Here is a 17,267-nt window from a genome sequence, read left to right as displayed (position 1 = left end):
GGTAGGTATAGGACAGATGTTGGGGGTAGGTTCTTTACTCAGCGAGTCGTGAGATCATGGAATGCCCTGCCAGTAGCAGTGGTGGATTCTTCCTCTTTATGGGCATTTAAACAGGCATTGGATAGGCATATGGAGGATAGTGGGCTAGTGTAGGTTAGGTGGGCTTGGATTGGCGCAACATCGAAGGCCAAAGGGCCTGTACTGTGCTGTATTTTTCTATGTTCTATGTTCTATGTTCTACATGCACCACCCTCTGTGTGAAAATGTTGCCCCTCAGGTCCCTTTTAAATCATTCCCCTCTCACCTTGAACCTATGCCCTCTAGTTTGGACTCCCCTACCCCAGGAAAAAGGCCTTGGCTATTCACCCTGTCCATGAACTTCAAGATTTTATAAACCTCGATATGGTCAACCTTCAGCCTCCGATGTTCCAAGGAAAATAGCCCCAGCCTATCCAGCCTCTCCCGATAGCTCAAACCCTCCAACCCTGGCAACAACCTTGTAAATTACCATTTTGATCTATTCTATTCTGGAAGTCTGTGGTGCACAAATGGGCTTCTGCATTTCCTGCACTACAGTACTGATCATGCTTCAAAAAATGCTTTGGCTGCAAAGTGCCTTGTGGCATCCAGTAGTCGTAAGAAGTGTTATATCTCTGCATGACTTTTTCTTTTGGTCACATTTCCTAATGCCTGTTTTGAGATGCAAACAAAATGAGGGGAAAAGAGTGATTTCTTGGGTCAGGTCTGGCTCACATAGAGCCATAGAGTCACAGAGATGTACAGCATAGAAATAGACCCTTTGGTTCAACTCTAGTCCCATTTGCCAGCACGTGGCCCATATCCCTCTAAACCCTTCCTATTCATATACCCAACCAGATGCCTTTTTAATGTTGCAATTGTTCTAGCCTCCACCATTTTCTCTGGCAGCTCATTACATACACACACTACCCTCTGTGTGAAAAGGTTCCCCTTAGGTCCCTTTTATATCTTTCCCCTCTCACTTAAACCTATGCCCTCTAGTTCTGGACTCCCCCATCCCAGGAAAAGACCTTGTCTATTTATTCTATCCATGCCTCTCATGATTTCATAAACCTCTATGAAGTTACCCCTCAGCCTCCCACACTCTATGGCAAACAGCCCCAGCCTGTTCAGCCTCTCCTAATAGCTCAAATCCTCCAACCCTGGCAACGTCCTTGTAAATCTTTTCTGAACTCTTTCAAGTTTCATCATATCCTTCTGATTGAAAGGAGTCCAGAATTGCATCCAAAATTCCAAACGTGGCCTAACCAATGCCCTGTACAGGTCGCAACATGACCTCCCAACTCTTATGTGCATAGCTCCCAAGTCTGTAAAGCACCTTGGTATATCCTTACAATGTTAAAGGTGCTATTTAAATACAAGTTGCTGTTATTGCTGTGAAAAAATTTACAATGCATCTGATATGGGCATTTAAATGTGGTCAAGTTGCAAGTCTTAGTGTCAACCAAAGTAAGGGTCAGAAATGTCATTCTTCTTGAATTACTACAGGTACATATGACTTGAAAATCTACCACTACAGAGAAAGAGCAACAAACTATTTGAAACAAATTGACAGAGGGTTGGGAATGAAGTAGTCAACAGGAGAAAGTGTTCATTGCTACAGCGGTAGGGGCAGGGGTAGGGGTAGGGGTAGGGGTAGGGGTGTGATAGCCTAGCGGTGTTATCACCGGGCTATTCAGCCAGGGACACAGTTAATGCTTTGGAGACCTGTGTTCAAATCCTGCCATGTCAGATGGTACGACTGCGATTCATTAAAAATCTAGAAGTAAGAGTTTAATGATAATCATGAATCTGTTGTTGATTGTCAGGAAAAAACATTGTTCACAGATGTTGTTTAAGAAAGGAAACCACCATTCTTATTTAGTTTGGCCTACATGTGACTCCAGAACTAAGCAATGTAGTTGACTCTTAACTGCCCTTTAAGGAATTTAGCAATGGGCAAGAAATGCTGGCCTAGCCAGTGAATGAATAAAAGAAAATTAAACCCATATTATTGGTCATTTTGCGATAACAAGCACTGCCTGGCATTTTACACAAAAGGAAAGTAAACAAAGGAAACCTTGGGTAGTTAGAGAGGTATGGTTCACTGCAGATTGCATGAGCTGAAGTAAGTAACCATTGTTTCTACAGGTAGCATTCTCTGCAGGCTTAAATAAATATCTGCTGTTTAGGCGAAAATATTCTTATTGATGGAAATACATTACATAAAAACTTGCGGCATAACATGGAAACTAATCTTTATGAAGATATACCTTGGAGGTACCAGTATTAGAATGGGATGGACAAAGTTAAAGATCACACAACACCAGGTTACAGACCAACAGGCTTATTTGGAAGTACTAGCTTTCAGGGTATTGCTCCTTCAATGAGTGGTGGTGGCACAACCACCTGATGAAGGAACGGCTTTGAAAGCTAGTGCTTTCAAATAAACCTGTTGGACTATAACCTGGCATTGTGTGATGTTTAACTTTATGAAGTTAAAAAGACTGAAAATATAGACAAACTAAAGTTAAGTTTTACAAGTTGAAAAGAAGCATATTAGTGCGCGAGTTGTCAAAAGGACAAAGCAATCTGTTGAACCAGAAAAAATATGATAATATTTCCTTGGACTTCGTAAGATAGAGACCTTTCTGATCTGGATAGTTCATCACTAAAGTTTAGAGAGCACTTACACACTAAGTCAATGGTTGGACAGCTTAGAAAATCTGAAGTAAAGCCATCTAGAATTCAATTTTCTCGTGTTTAACTTTTAAAAAGAAATGGATCACATGTAAAGTTTTGATACAGTCTTACTCTCATCAACATATGCAGAGAAACACTTTTGAAATGCATTAGTGCATTTTTCCAAACCATTCATTAGCGTATTAGTGTATCGGACTTACCATTTCTCGACAGAGTTACAGCCAAATATTCCCCATTAAGAGAACTAACATAAAGGAGAATACAAGGTGCATGTGTAGTTCGAAAACTGAATGCAATATTCTCCTTCAAGAGAGTGATGTCAGAGGATGTGAAAGATGAAGGACCACTTAAATTCTTGACAATGGTGGAAGATCCATCTAGTGTGTAGATCAGTGATGTTCCAGGCTCGAAGAGTGCAGAAATCTCTGAAAATAAACAGAAGACACCACAAAAACTTGTCAGGTCACATGTATTCAAGCACATGACAATAAAATCTAAATCTAAAATCTAATCTAAATCTAAATCAATACAACTCAGGCTGACAACATATCAAATACATGAACAAGAAACAAATTGTGTTTGTACAATTATAATTTAGACGAGGTTAGATCAATCAAAAACACATTGTGTGTACAATTGACGCTCTTTGGACTTAAAGCATAACTCATACACTGATCAAATATTTTACGTTAATTTAGTTTGTGTGCTTTATAAGGTGTTTCAAATCAAACATTTTTGGACAGATGCATGTTTGTTATTAGAGAAATAATCTATAACTGCAGACACCATGAGTGTATTGGATTCAAAAACTGAAGGCAGCTTTCTTGAAGTGGCAGATAAAAAAATAGATGGACAATGTTTGCCATGTGCACAGGTAAAATATGGAATAAACATGAGACTGTGACAACAACTGAGCAGATGCTAATTTGACAGCAGCCTCTCCAGTCTGAAATGTTTGGAATAACATTTCTAGAAATTGAAAGGTTCTAGGTTGGAGCATGACATCAGAATGTCTGAGCAAAAGTATGTGAACCAGATAAAAATATGAACCTGAGACATAAAACAGTGATTGATTAAATTTTTAATTTATTCATCCACTGATCAGTTGCCAAATTCAATGGAAGTGAAAATAAAATAAAAGGTTTTGTTTACCCTTTCAGCACTTTGGTTTGTTTCCCTGTTTTCCATTTTCAGTGCTATTTGGAGAATGCAATCTGCCTTCAAATGTGTCCCAGAATTATTCAATCAGGAATGTTATTCAAATAGTTGCTTGATATGGACAATCTTGAATGTTGTTGCCAAAAGAGGCAAGCAAACAAAGATTTTGTCTTGCACTTTTCAGGACAGATTCAAGAATGTCAAATATTAAAGGGAGTTACTCATATACTGCATGATAACGAGGTACTGACTGGTCAGCAAGTTAATCATGTATTGCCATGGAGACTGATTGTATTTATGTCAAAGTAGGCAGAATCTGACTGCTTTAATGAATACTAATGTATATAAAGATTACTTATGAATAAAATATATTTTTGAAATTGTAAAAAAACACTCAGCTAACATCACTGAAGCTAAACAGAAACAGAACTGACATCCTCATAGGGTGGTTTGCTGATGTTGTTGGGGTGGATTTCAACTAGACTGGCAGTGGGTGGGATCTGGGCAAGCTGTTCAGAGAGGAGGGAAGCTCAAATGCGACCAGAAGTTAAAATGGGAGCAATTGAATATGGAAGGCAGAAGTTATATAAGGTAGATAAGAAATAAATAAGTTTAGCAAGGCCTTTTGGAATATATTTTAATACAAGGAGTTTGAGGATTGAGAGGGATGAGGTGGCAGCATGGACAGGCATGTGGGAGTATGAAATCATTGCTGTAATGTAAGGTGCTGCACTTTGGAAGGGCAAATCAGAGCAGGATTTATACACTTAATGGTAAGGTCTTGGAGAATGCTGCTGAACAAAGAGACGTTGAAGTGCAGGTTCAAAGTTGAAACTGGACCACAGGCAGATAGGGTAGTGAGGAAGGTATTTGGTATGCATGCCTTTATTAATCAGTGCCTCTAATATTTCCTTAATTACTGTTTAGATCTTTATATATTAATGAACACTTTTTGTGTTATCCTGTTTTCAACTTACCAATTCATTCTCATGCACTGGCTTTCCTGATTTCCTATCTTAAGCTCCCCCTGTACTTTTTATCCTCCTTTAGGGACCCTGACAAACTGACCACTCAGTATCTGGCAAAGGCTTTCTATTTTAGTTATAGGAGCTGGGAGGTCATGTTGCAGCTGTACAGAATATTACTTAGGCCACTATTGGAATGTCACATGCTTCTCTCCTTAGTTTAGTTTAGTTGACTGGATTGTTGGCTTGCAGAGCAGTGTGACGCTAATAGTGTGGGTTCACTTTCCATCACTGATTTGAGGTCACCATGAAGGTCTCCTTCTCAACCTCAGAGTAAATCACCACTGGCCGCTTCTCTCTAATGAGAGAGTAGTCCCTGTGGTCTGGTAAGACTATGGCAACAAAAGATTAAACCACATGCAATTCTGGTCTCTGAGTTATAAGAAGGTTGTTGTGAAACTTGAAAGGGTTCAGAAAAGGTTTTTGAAGGATTTTGTTAGGGTTGGAGGGTTTGAGCTATTGGGAGAGGCTGAATAGATTGGGGATATTTTCCCTGGTGTGTCAGGAGGATGAGTGGTGACCTTGGAGAGGTTTATAAAATCATGAAGGGCATGGAGAGGATAAATGGGCAAGGTATTTTCCTTGGGGTGGGTGAGTCCAAAAATAGAGGGCATAGGTTTAGGGTGAGAGGGGAAAGATATAAAAGAGACCTAAGGGGCAACTTTTTCATGCAGAGGGTGGTGCGTGTATGGAATGAGCTGACAGAGGAAGTGGTGGAGGCTGGTACAATTACAACATTTAAAAGGCATCTAGATGGGTATATGAATAGGAAGGGTTTAGAAGGATATGGGCCAAATGCTGGCAAAGGGGACTAGATTTATTTAGGATATCTGGTCAGCATGGACGAGTTGGACTGAAGGATCTATTTCCGTGCTGTACATCTCTCTGACTCTATGAGATACCTGCAGAAATAAACTGTAACAGAGGCATTAGGGAGGCATTAAAGAAGGGCATAATGAGAGTTAAGGGGCAAATGTGTTCCCGCAAAGACAAATGGTCAGGACAAGACCGAAGAACCCTGGATGTGAAAGAACATAAGGGTTAGTATTAACTAGAATAGAAAACCTACACCAAATACTGAGTGGTCAGTTTGGCAGGGTCCTTAGAGGAGTATAAAAAGTACAGGGGGGAGCTTAAGATAGGAAATCAGGAAAGCAAAGCCAGTGCGTGAGAATAAATTGGTAAGTTGAAAAGAGGACAGCACAAAAGGTGTTTATAAATATATAAAGATCTAGAGAGTAATTAAGGAAAGAGTAGAGGCCATTAGGGACCATAGAGGTAATGTATGCATGGAGCAGGAACACATTTGCATAGATGTTAATGAATATTTTGTTTTGATCATCACAACAGAAAAAGAAAATGCAGGGATAGACATGAGGGTAAGCAGAGAAGAACTAACGGCTTTAGCAAACTGAAACATTGTTAGATTTTTAGGCCCAGATGTGATAAATCTCATGCTATTAAAGAAGGCAAGGGAAGACATAGTAGGGACCATGGGAGTAATGTTTAAATCCTCCATGGTTACATGTAAAATGCTAGAGGATGAGATAATATTGTTAATATTGTCACATTATCAAAAGAAAAAGGAAGGGACAGCTCAGGAAAATACAGGGAGGTCATTCAAATTTCAGTGTTTTGAATGTAATTAGTAAGAATTCTGAGGGACAGAGGTATCTGTACTTTAAGAGCCACAGAATAATCAGGGATAGTCAGCATGAAATTCTTAAAGAAAGATGGTGTTTGACAAATTGGATTGAATTTTTTGAGGAGGAAATCAGGAGAGTTAATGAAGATTGTGCATTTGTGTAATGATTTGACAAAGTGTTTGATAAGGTTCCTTGTGACAGACTTGTCAAGAAATGGGTTCCAACACAAAGTGGCACACTGGATCCAAAATTGGCTGTGAGACAAGAAGCAGAAGGTGATGGTAGGGGATGATTATGTGACCAGAGGTTGGTTTCCAGTGGGGATCCACAGGGCTCGGTGCTGGGACAATGTTGATTGTGGTGTTCATTAGTAATTTGGACTCAACTGTAGGGGGAATGATCAAAATGTTAATGGATGACAGGAAAATTGGTAGGGTGTAAATAGTAATGAGCATTGCTATCAACATCAAGGGACTGGTCAAGTGGTCAGAGCAGAAACAAATGGAATTCAGCTTGGACTGGAAAATTGTAAGGAAATGTACTTGGTGAGGCAAATGATTATCCAATGAAAGATAGGATCCTGGAAAGTAGAGATAATCAGAGGGACCTAAGCATGCACATGGATAGCAGTGAGTTGAGGGGTGCATAGGTTAAGTTATTATATTTTACATTAGGATTAAACCTCGGCACAACATCGTGGGCCAAAGGGCCTGTTCTGTTCTGTACATTTCTATGTTCTATGTTCTATGCATATCCAAAGACACCCAAAGGTAGCAAGATAGGTGGATAAGGTGATTAAGAAGGCCATGCGATATATATTTTTATTAACTAAAGCAGAGAATACATGAGCAGGGAGGTGATGCTAGCACTGTACAAAATGGTAGTTCGGCCACCACTGCACTACTGCATGCAGTTCTCTTCACTATACTATAAAAATGATGTGATTGCAGTAGAAAGGGTGTGAAGGAGATTTAGCCGTAGGTCTGGAGGTCCTGAGTTATGACGAAAAATTGTATAAGTTTCCAACTGCCATGCCTGAGGTAGGACTTGACAGAGGAGTATAAGATCATAAGGGGCATTTGGTTGTATAAACAAGCATTTTTTCCATTTATAGAGGGTTCAATAACAAGAAAGCATAGATTTAATGTAAGAGGTAGAAGGCCGAGAGGAGTGTTGAGGAAACTGTTTATTAGGTGATGATGAAGGTCCTGATTAGGTCCTGATGAAGGGCTTTTGCTCGAAACGTCGATTTTCCTGCTCCTCGGATGCTGCCTGACCGGCTGTGCTTTTCCACCACCACTCTAATCTAGAAACTGTTTATTACCCAGCGAATGGTGGAAGTTTGGAACTTGCTGCCTGAAAGAGAGATTGTGGTGAAGGACAATAGGAAGTAAAGTAATTTAAATAAATTGTGGTACACATCACTTTAGAGAACATATATCGAATTTTCCTCATAAAATAGGCTCTAAGTCAAAAACTCTTGCACATTTTAGCAGTATTTAGAAATTCACGTGTGTTTCCATAGCCTCAAGGATTATGAGTCAAAGGCTGGAAAATGGAATTAGAGTAGTCAGATCTCTGTTGATCAGTACAGCACAATGGGCTGAGTGGTTGTTTTCTGCGCTATAAACATCTATCAGTCGAATTAAAAATAAAATAAGTAAACGTAAATATATATTGTTCATTGTGCTTGTTTCAAAAGAATAGCCTCTAAGATTTAGACCTGGTGTGATTATGAGGACTTTTTTCCTAGCTAGCTGACTTAATTGTAACATTATAACATGTTATTCTGTGAATAAAGGTAATAATGAACACAAGAACATGCTTTCCGTTGTAACCACACACCATTGCACAATGTATGACATTACTTGTCTCCGAAGTTTCATTCTTTCATCATTGTTTAACCAGAAGGTTTTTGTCAATTGTAAATTAAGGGGTAAGTATTTGTACAACTGAATACCTCATACAGATTTTATAGGTTTCACTAGATTGTGCAGGGACAGTGGGAATCTTGACTGAAACTACTCCATGCTTGCAAATTTACAACCTCCTTCCATATATATCTTTAAATTATAGTGAAGGACGATAGGAAGCTAAGCAATTTAAATAAATTATAGTGCACATCACTTTAGAGAATATGTATCCAATTTCCCTCCTAAGATAGGAAATTTTAAATGTATTTCCTCAGATGTGGCCCTTGCTGTTAAAATAGACTGGGACCTAATGAATGCATGAAGGTTGTGTGAAGAAAATTGCCTAAAGCAACCTTGAAGCATTATGTTTTCCATCCCAATGTGTGTAAAATTATAATTAATGATAAAAGATACATGTAATATAAATGCACTTTGTTGCTATATATCTTAGAAGTTCAAATGAAGTTTGTGAAAAGAAAATATCAGAAGGCCTTGTCACATCATTAGCCAGAGGGATCATTTCAGCGTCAATAAATATTCATATTATTGTTAATTGATGCTTGTTGTAGCATTTGTTCATGCAATGTAATATTTAACTAACTGTTACTGTGACATGAGCTTTTTACCCAGGATCTGTTGATGAAAATAATATAACCCTACATGAATTTAAATGGACTTCCATGTGGGTTTTGATAATGCAGAATGCATTTGCTTTGTTTATTTTATTATTTAATTTCAGAACAGCATCTTGCTGGAACAAAGTCACTTTTTGAATAACTTTAACATCAACATAAACATATGTTTATTCTTTTCTCTGGTACACTGCACGCTATCTCCAGAAATTAATACTCATTTGGTCACAAAGGAGCCAGCCCTGGAATATTACAACACCGTTCAGCAATGTGGAAAAATGTCAAAAGGTGTGGTGCTGGAAAAGCACAGCCGGTCAGGCAGCATCCGAGCAGCAGGAGATTCAACATTTCAAGCAAGAGCTCATGCCTGAAACATCATTCTCCTGCTCCTTGGATGCTGCCTGACCAGCTGTGCTTTTCCAGCACCACACCTTTTGATCTGATCTCCAACACCTGAAGTCCTCGCTTTTTCCCTTCCAATGTGGAAAAATGCCCAGGTACATTCTGTACATTAATAAAAGCCAGGCAAATCCAACCTGGTCAATTGGCACACTGTGAGTCTATTGTTGGTCAAAGGTAAAGTGATGGAGAAAGTCATTGACAGTGCTATCAAGTGGCTCTTGTTCAGTCATGATCCACACAATGACACTTAATTTAGTTTCCACAGGACCACTCAGCTCCTTACCTCATATTCAAGAATAAAAACTGAAATCCATAGGTGAGTAAGAGTGATTACCCTTATCGTGCTGCATGATGGCACAGTGGTGCCATTCCTGGAATGGCGGGATTACCTTACACTGAAAGACTGGAGCGACTGGGCTTGTATACCCTTGCAGTGGAGGCCCTGTCTCTGGATTCATTTAAGAAAGAGTTGGTTAGAGCTCTCAAGGATTGTGGAATCAAGGGTTATGGAGATAAGGCAGGAACAGGATACTGATTAAGGATGATCAGCCATGATCATATTGAATGGTGGTGCAGGCTCGAAGGGCAGAATGGCCTACTCTTGCACCTATTGTCTATTGTCTATTGTCTATTGTGGTTAGCACTGCTGCCTCACAGCACCAGGGTCCCAGGCTCGATTCCAGCCTCGGGTGACTGTCTGTGTGGAGTTTGCACATTCTTCTCATGTCTGTGTGCTTCGGTTTCCTTCCACAATCCAAAGGTGTGCAGGTCAGGTGAATTGGCTATGTTAAATTGCCCATAGGGTTGGGTGCATTAGTTAGAGGGAAATGGGTCTGGGTGGGTTACTCTTTGGAGGGTCGGTGTGGACCAGTTGGGCCGAAGGGCCTGTTTCCACACTGTATAGGTAATCTAATCTTACAGGATGTCAAAGTGGCATTTGACTGAGTATGGCGTCAAGGAGCCTGAGGAAAACTGGAGTCAAAGGAATCAGGGGGAAATCTCTCTGTTGGTTGGAGTCACATTTGCACAAAGGTAGCTGGTTATTGAACATCAATCATCTCAGCACTAGGGAATCACTCAGGTTCCTCAGGATAGTATCTTGTGCCCAACTATCTTAAAGATTCCCATATCTCGACATTGATTCACGATTTCTTGACGGTCCATGAACATGAGTCTTTGGGAACTAGGAAAATTGTGGAGGTGCTGGGAATGGCCTAATCGGGCAGTGGAGCCAGACAGCAAGCTCTTACATTCTCCTGTGTCAGCACACTTCAGAGGTGCAGAAATGCTGGTGAAAATCTTACACTCGATGCTACCCCCACTCTGTTTATAATTGATCACCAGGTCTCCTAGACTGCACAAATTTGGCCAAATAATTTCCTTATGTGGATCAGTGACATGGTCTATTTTATCTGTGTTTAAACCAGAGAGTAGGAAGAGTAGCTGGAAGGAATGGGACATAAAATCTAGCCCCATGTTTCATTATTCGTTCCAATAAATCTTTGCTATGTTCACATTTGGTTGATTTGAATTTCCTATTTTACTCTCCTCTCTCCATATCCAAATTGCTATTGTTTTCTCTTATGTGACATCCCCTTCTTGCTGTTTCTCGTTACTTGTCTTCCTTCTCCCTTCATTCTAAAGTTAAATAATTAATCATTTGTTAGCACAGAATTTTAGTATGAAGGAAAAATGCTGCATTTTCTCAAATACTTTTGTCTTGTACTCACTAGTACAATTTGCAATTTAAGGAGAAAACCACAATTTTGCGATATGAGAGGAGAGCACTGATTAGTTAGAATCATAGAATCCCTACAGTATGGAAAGAGGCTATTTGGTCCATCGAGTCTGCATCAACCCTCTGAAAAGCAACACATCCACACCCAGCTCCTATCTCCATTACCCTGCACTTACCATGGCTAATCCATCAGCCTGCACATTCCCTGGCTACTAAGGGGCAATTTAGCATGACAAAACCACCTAACCTGCAGACACAGTCAGAGCCATACAGTCATAGTGTCATACAGTATGGAAACAGACCCTTCAATTCAGCCAGTCCATGCAGACCATAATCCCAAATTAAACTAGTCCCACCTGTCTGTACTTGGCCCATATCCATCCAAACATTTCTTGTTCATGCACTTGGTTATTTTTGTATCTAAATGTTTTAAATGTTGTAATTGTATCCACATCCACCACTTCCTCTGGAAGTTGAGTTCACACAATAACCACTCTCTGTGAAAATAAATGCCCCTTGTGTCTTTTTAAAATCTTTCTCCTCTCATCTTAAAAATATGCCCCCAGTCTTGAAATCCCCCACTATAGGGAAAAGACAATTGCCATTCATTGATATCTTTAGACTGTGAGAAGAAACCGGAGGACCCAGCATAACCCCACACAGGCACAGGGAGATCATGCAAACGCCATACATACAGTCACCCAAGGCTAGAATCAAACTCGTGTCCCTGGTGCTGTAACACAGCAATGTTAACCACTGTGTCACCATGCTGAAGGTAGCTAGAAGGCTAATGGAAAATCTGACACATAGTCAGCCAGTCAAAAAGAACCAACAAAATCACAGAGCAGTCAGGAAAGAAAGTTTCAACAAATGTTGTTGTGTTTCAGAAGCATTACTATGGGGGGACGGGGGGTTCACCAAAAACATATATTTTTGTGATGATCAATTTCTTCACATGAGAGAGAATCTAGACACCTGGATTTCGTATTATTTTTGTTTGTAGGGTGCTGGCATAAAGGTTAAACCAGCATTTATTTTCATTCCTAACTGATTGATTGATTGATTGATTGATTGATTGATTGATTATTGTCAAATGTACTGAGATATAGTGAAAAGTGTTGTTATGTGTGCTATTCAGGCAGATCGCACTAAACAAAATGCATCAGGGTAGCAGAACAGAGCCCTCGAAACAATTTGTAGCATATACTGAAGATGGTCCATTATTAATTCTTTTTAAGAATTCATGTTAAAACATAGTGGACTGGGGACTGTTTGTTTGAACTTGTTTGATTTTAATTTGAAGGTGCTAGTGTTGGACTGGGGTGGAGAAGTTTAGAGTCACATATCACCAGGTTGTAGTCTAACAGCTTTATTTAAAATCATAAGCTTTTGGAGCAGCAGTGCTCCGAAAGTTTGTGATTTCAAATAAACCTGTTGGACTATAGCCTGGCATTGTGTGACTTCTAGTCCTGTTTTATTTTAAACAAAGGACATTAGGGAGGACAGTGGCTCAGTGGTTAGCACTGCTGCCTCACAGCACCGAGAACCTGGGTTTGATTCCAGCCTTGGTTGACTGTCTGTGTGGAGTTTGCACATTCTCCCTGTGTCTGTCTGGGTTTCCTTTGGGTGCTCTGGTTTCCTCCCACAGTCCAAAGATGTGCAGGCCAGGTGAATTGGCCATGTTAAATTGTCCATAATGTTCAGCGATATGTACGTTAGGTACATTAATCAGGGATAAGTGTAGGGGTGTGTGTTACTCTTCAGAGGGTTGGTGTGGACTTGTTGGGCTGAAGGGCTTGTTTTCACACTGTCAGGACTCTAAGACATTTAACACATAGCAGCAGGTCAGGCAGCATCCGAGGAGCAGAAGAATTGACATTTTGGGCATCAGCCCTTCATCAGGGCTGTAGCACCATTCCAATATTAACCGGAAACACAGAGAGTATAGAAAGGGATAAACCTGGAACACTCAGCATCATTAGGGGAAAAAGTACTGAACAAACTATTGGGATTGAAGCAAGTAAGTCCCCAGGGCCTGATGACCTACCTAAGGTCTTAAAGGAAGTGGCAGCTATTGTGGATCTAATAACTATAATATTCCAAAATTTCCTGGATCTGGGAAAAGGATTGAAGAAGTGTTAATATGCTTATCTAAAAAGGTAGGCAGAAAGTAGGGAACTAGAGACTAGTTAGCCTAATGTATCATTGGGAAATTGTTAGAATCTATTATTAAGGAGGCAATAACAGGACATTTGGAAAGCCAAAACACAATCCATCAGAGTCAGTAGTTATTTTTATGAACTGTAGGTGAATGTTTAACAGGTTTGTTAGAATTCTTTGAAGATGTAACAAGGAAGGTGGACAATGAAAATTCCATAGATGTGGTGTATCTGGACTTCCATTTGTTAAGGATTCACACAAAAGGTTAATACACAAGGTAAATTCGCATGGAGTTAGAGCTAACTTATTTGCTTAGACCGAAGATTTGTGAACCAACAGAAAGCAGAAAGTTCGGATAAATGTGTGTGTGCATGTGTGTGTCTGTGTTTTGGGGGTATGGAGAGAGGAAGGTGAGAAAGAGGCTGAAACATAATCAGTTAAAACTGTTGAAACACTGATTTATCAACCTCATCCAATATCTATTGTCAGCCAAAAACAAAATTTTATACCTGTGAAAACACCCTACTGGTCATAATTTCTATGAATCCGACAGATTGGATGAATTGAAAGAAGTCAGAAGGTACTTTCATTGATTATTTAGACTTTGCTAGTAACACATCCAAATGTACTGGATCTTCCAGGCACAGTTAATACAGGAAATTCATAGAGTGGGGAACAGAAGCCCAGGAAAGGGTCTGCATGACTTTTCAGCCATAATCAGTTTTAATTTTTTAGACCAAAGATAGACCCAACGGCAGAAAGATGGAACAGGGTGTTATTGTTAAGTGTGAATCCTAATTTTCAGGGCCTGCACATTTACTTATCAGATTTATATATTTATCAAATTTGCCATACTATAGGAAGGAAGTGGAGGCACTGGAACGGGTGCAGAGGAGATTTACCAGGATGTTGCCTGGTATGGTAGAAAGATTGTATGAGGAAAGGCTGAGGCACTTGGGGTTGTTTTCATAGGAGAAAAGAAGGTTTAGGGGTGACTTGATAGAGGTGTACAAGATCATTAGGGGTTTAGATAGGGTCGACAGTGAGAATCTTTTTCCACGTATGGAGTCAGCTATTACAAGGGGGCATAGCTTTAAATTAAGGGGGGGTAGGTATAGGACAGATGTTAGGGGTAGGTTCTTTACTCAGCGAGTCGTGAGTTCATGGAATGCCCTGCCAGTAGCAGTGGTGGACTCTCCCTCATTATGGGCATTTAAGCGGGCATTGGATAGGCATATGGAGGATAGTGGGCTAGTGTAGGTTAGGTGGGCTTGGATCGGCGCAACATCGAGGGCCGAAGGGCCTGTACTGTGCTGTATTCTTCTATGTTCTATGTTCTAAGTCCTGTCTTCACAGTATGTTAATAATTTTGTTGCTTATTAAATAAAGCTGTGTTTTTTAAAATTCTAAACATAGTATAGATTAAGTACATAAGTAGCCATTTCAGTATCGAGGTATTTAAGTTTATGCTGTGACTAGTTGAGAAATGGGTTAAGAGAGAGACAACACATGCCTCAAATCTCAGTTGTAACATGAAACATGACTATTAAAGAAAAGTGTTCCCATTATTTTACTTGAATAAGGAAAAGCAGGACATGTTTGCTTACCTTTTTTACAGAATGGCCCATCATAAGCAGAGTGACTACAGTTGCATGAGTAACCATTGTACTTCTCTATACATCTCCCTCCATTGTGACACAGGTTACCATAACTGCTACAATGTCCCAGGCATCCTGGCTTCACCCCAGGGGTAATTTTGGCTCTTTCCTCAAGATCAAGGGTGACTCCATTTAACCTTAAAGAGCGAATACATCCAAGGAATCCTTTCTGCCTCGAGGCAGTTCCACCTGTAAATAAATGGACTAATTGTAAATAAATTAGAAGAGGGATGAAATCTGAAAAGCTCATGTCCTATTCCCTTTGTTTGAGCAGTAGACATTGTTAACAGTCAATGAATACTTAGGAAAAGAAAGCTCTTTAAAAATAAATGCATGGGAAGACAACAGTCTTAGTTCACATGGTGTCATTTTTTTTGCTACCATTACTAGTGTAAAACTAATTCCAAGTAAACACATAAATTCACCCAATGTATAAAACCAATTCTCATGCAATTGTATCTAATAAGTAACATGTTCTTCTTCCAGCTTTTCATCTATTAGGGTAATTCAGGCAGTGGCTAAATGTCATCTACAGTATATTTTGAAAAACAATGTTGTGAGAAATGTGTAATGTATAGCTTTCTAGTCATCGGTTAAATTATGCAATAGAATGTTAAGTACACATATTTGTTAATTGGAGGACTGTCAAGTGATAAAAATACTGCAAAAATATTTATTTTAAAAAAGTTCTCTTGAGCAAGAATGCTAGACTGGAAATAATTATTGCCAGTAAAAGATAAAAGATTAAATTCACATATGCAACATTCCTGTGTCATTATTTTAATATATCTGTTAACGCATTGAATTACAAATGGTTTAGCCAGATCTTAAAATAGCAGCTAGCAGAGGGTCACATGAATGTCTTAAATGTCTTTGCACCCTTATACCAGTAACAAACTAATGTTGACCTGTACTTTTTGGAAACAACTATTTGTTGAGGGAGTGGGGTAATGTTAAACATTAGGATAACATCTTCTATGAACATCTTTAAAGACTTTCCATTGCTTTTGTCCTTCCAATTGTTCTTTAATAGGGTTTGGAGAAGGAACAATTTGGCAAGCTACTACAAGAACTCCTCATTGTCCGAATGACCTGAGGAGATTATTAAGGAAGACCAAGGTCTCAACTCCAGACCAAAACGGGTTTTGGTTAGGTGAGAAGAGGCAGAGTAAGAAAACACACTGACTGGACTAAACTTCAGGCCTTGGCTGTTTTAACTCTCAGATTACACTGAAATGGCACCAGTTCACTTTCCACTGGAACAGACAAATAGATAATTCAGAAGACTTCCTGGCAAGTGAGGTTTGGGTCCAGATCTCAGTAACTGGTGGAAATGGGTCCTTGAATCAATGAATCACAGAATTGTTATGGGGCAGGTGAAGGCTGTTCTGTCTATCATGTCTGCACTGGTTCCCTGTGCATCATAATTAGCCTCATTGTCATCTTCCTGCATTTTATCCCTAACTCTCCATATTATTTAAATTCAAATAATCATTTCATACCCTCTCGAGAGCCCCAACTGAATCTGCTGTCACCACATTTCCAGGGAATGCATTCTAGATTGGCATTACTCACTGAACGAAAAACACTTTTCTCATCTCTCATTTGCTCCTTCTGCAAAACATTTAAAAATTGGAACCTCTAGTTCTTAATCTTCCCATATGTTGAACTGTTTATTCCAATCTCCTCAATACAGATGTCTCCTGATTTTCAAAACATCCATCAGATTTCCTTTTTGCTTTCTCCTCTCCAAGGAAAATAACCTCCAATCTATCCTCATAACAAAGATTGTCATCATGAACCATTTTTGCAAATCTCTTCTGTATTCTCTACAATGCATTCACAGCCTTCTTAAAGTGGGCTGCAAGGAACTATATACAGTATTCAGCTCTGATGAAGAATCATCTAGGCCCGAAACGTTAGCTTGCTCTATCTCTATGAATGCTGTCAGACCTGCTGTGATCACCAGCTTTTTTTGTTTTCAGTACAGATTCCAGCATCTGCAGTAATTTGCTCTTCCACTACTCAAGCTGATGTCTGATGATTATCCTATATAAATTCAGAATATCTTCTCTGCTTTGTACCATCTGCTCTTACTAAGAATCCTTGATACTTTAGTAATTGCTCTCTTTATCTGCCTTGCTACCTTTGATGTCTTAAGCACATATACACCAATGTCTCTCTGTTCCTGCACCCCCTTCAGAATAGTACTCC

The 17,267-nt window shown here is 39.5% G+C and overlaps 1 protein-coding gene across 1 annotated transcript in view; it reads right to left on the bottom strand.

The window, feature by feature from the left end:
• Positions 1–17,267, bottom strand: part of LOC122551779 (contactin-associated protein-like 5) — an 879,926-nt gene that overhangs the window by 228,348 nt on the left and 634,311 nt on the right. Inside the window, exons 18-19 of the mRNA XM_043694242.1 lie at positions 15,003–15,242; positions 2,922–3,146 (exon numbers count right to left, since the gene is read on the bottom strand). Coding sequence (XP_043550177.1) covers positions 2,922–3,146; positions 15,003–15,242 — 465 coding nt within the window. The remainder of the gene's footprint in view (positions 1–2,921; positions 3,147–15,002; positions 15,243–17,267) is intronic.

The sequence above is a fragment of the Chiloscyllium plagiosum genome, chromosome 7 (genome assembly GCF_004010195.1).
Source record: "Chiloscyllium plagiosum isolate BGI_BamShark_2017 chromosome 7, ASM401019v2, whole genome shotgun sequence".
In the NCBI taxonomy this organism is placed as follows: domain Eukaryota; kingdom Metazoa; phylum Chordata; class Chondrichthyes; order Orectolobiformes; family Hemiscylliidae; genus Chiloscyllium; species Chiloscyllium plagiosum.
The sequence above is the reverse complement of the archived record's forward strand: the minus strand, read 5'-3'. Positions and strand labels throughout refer to the sequence as shown.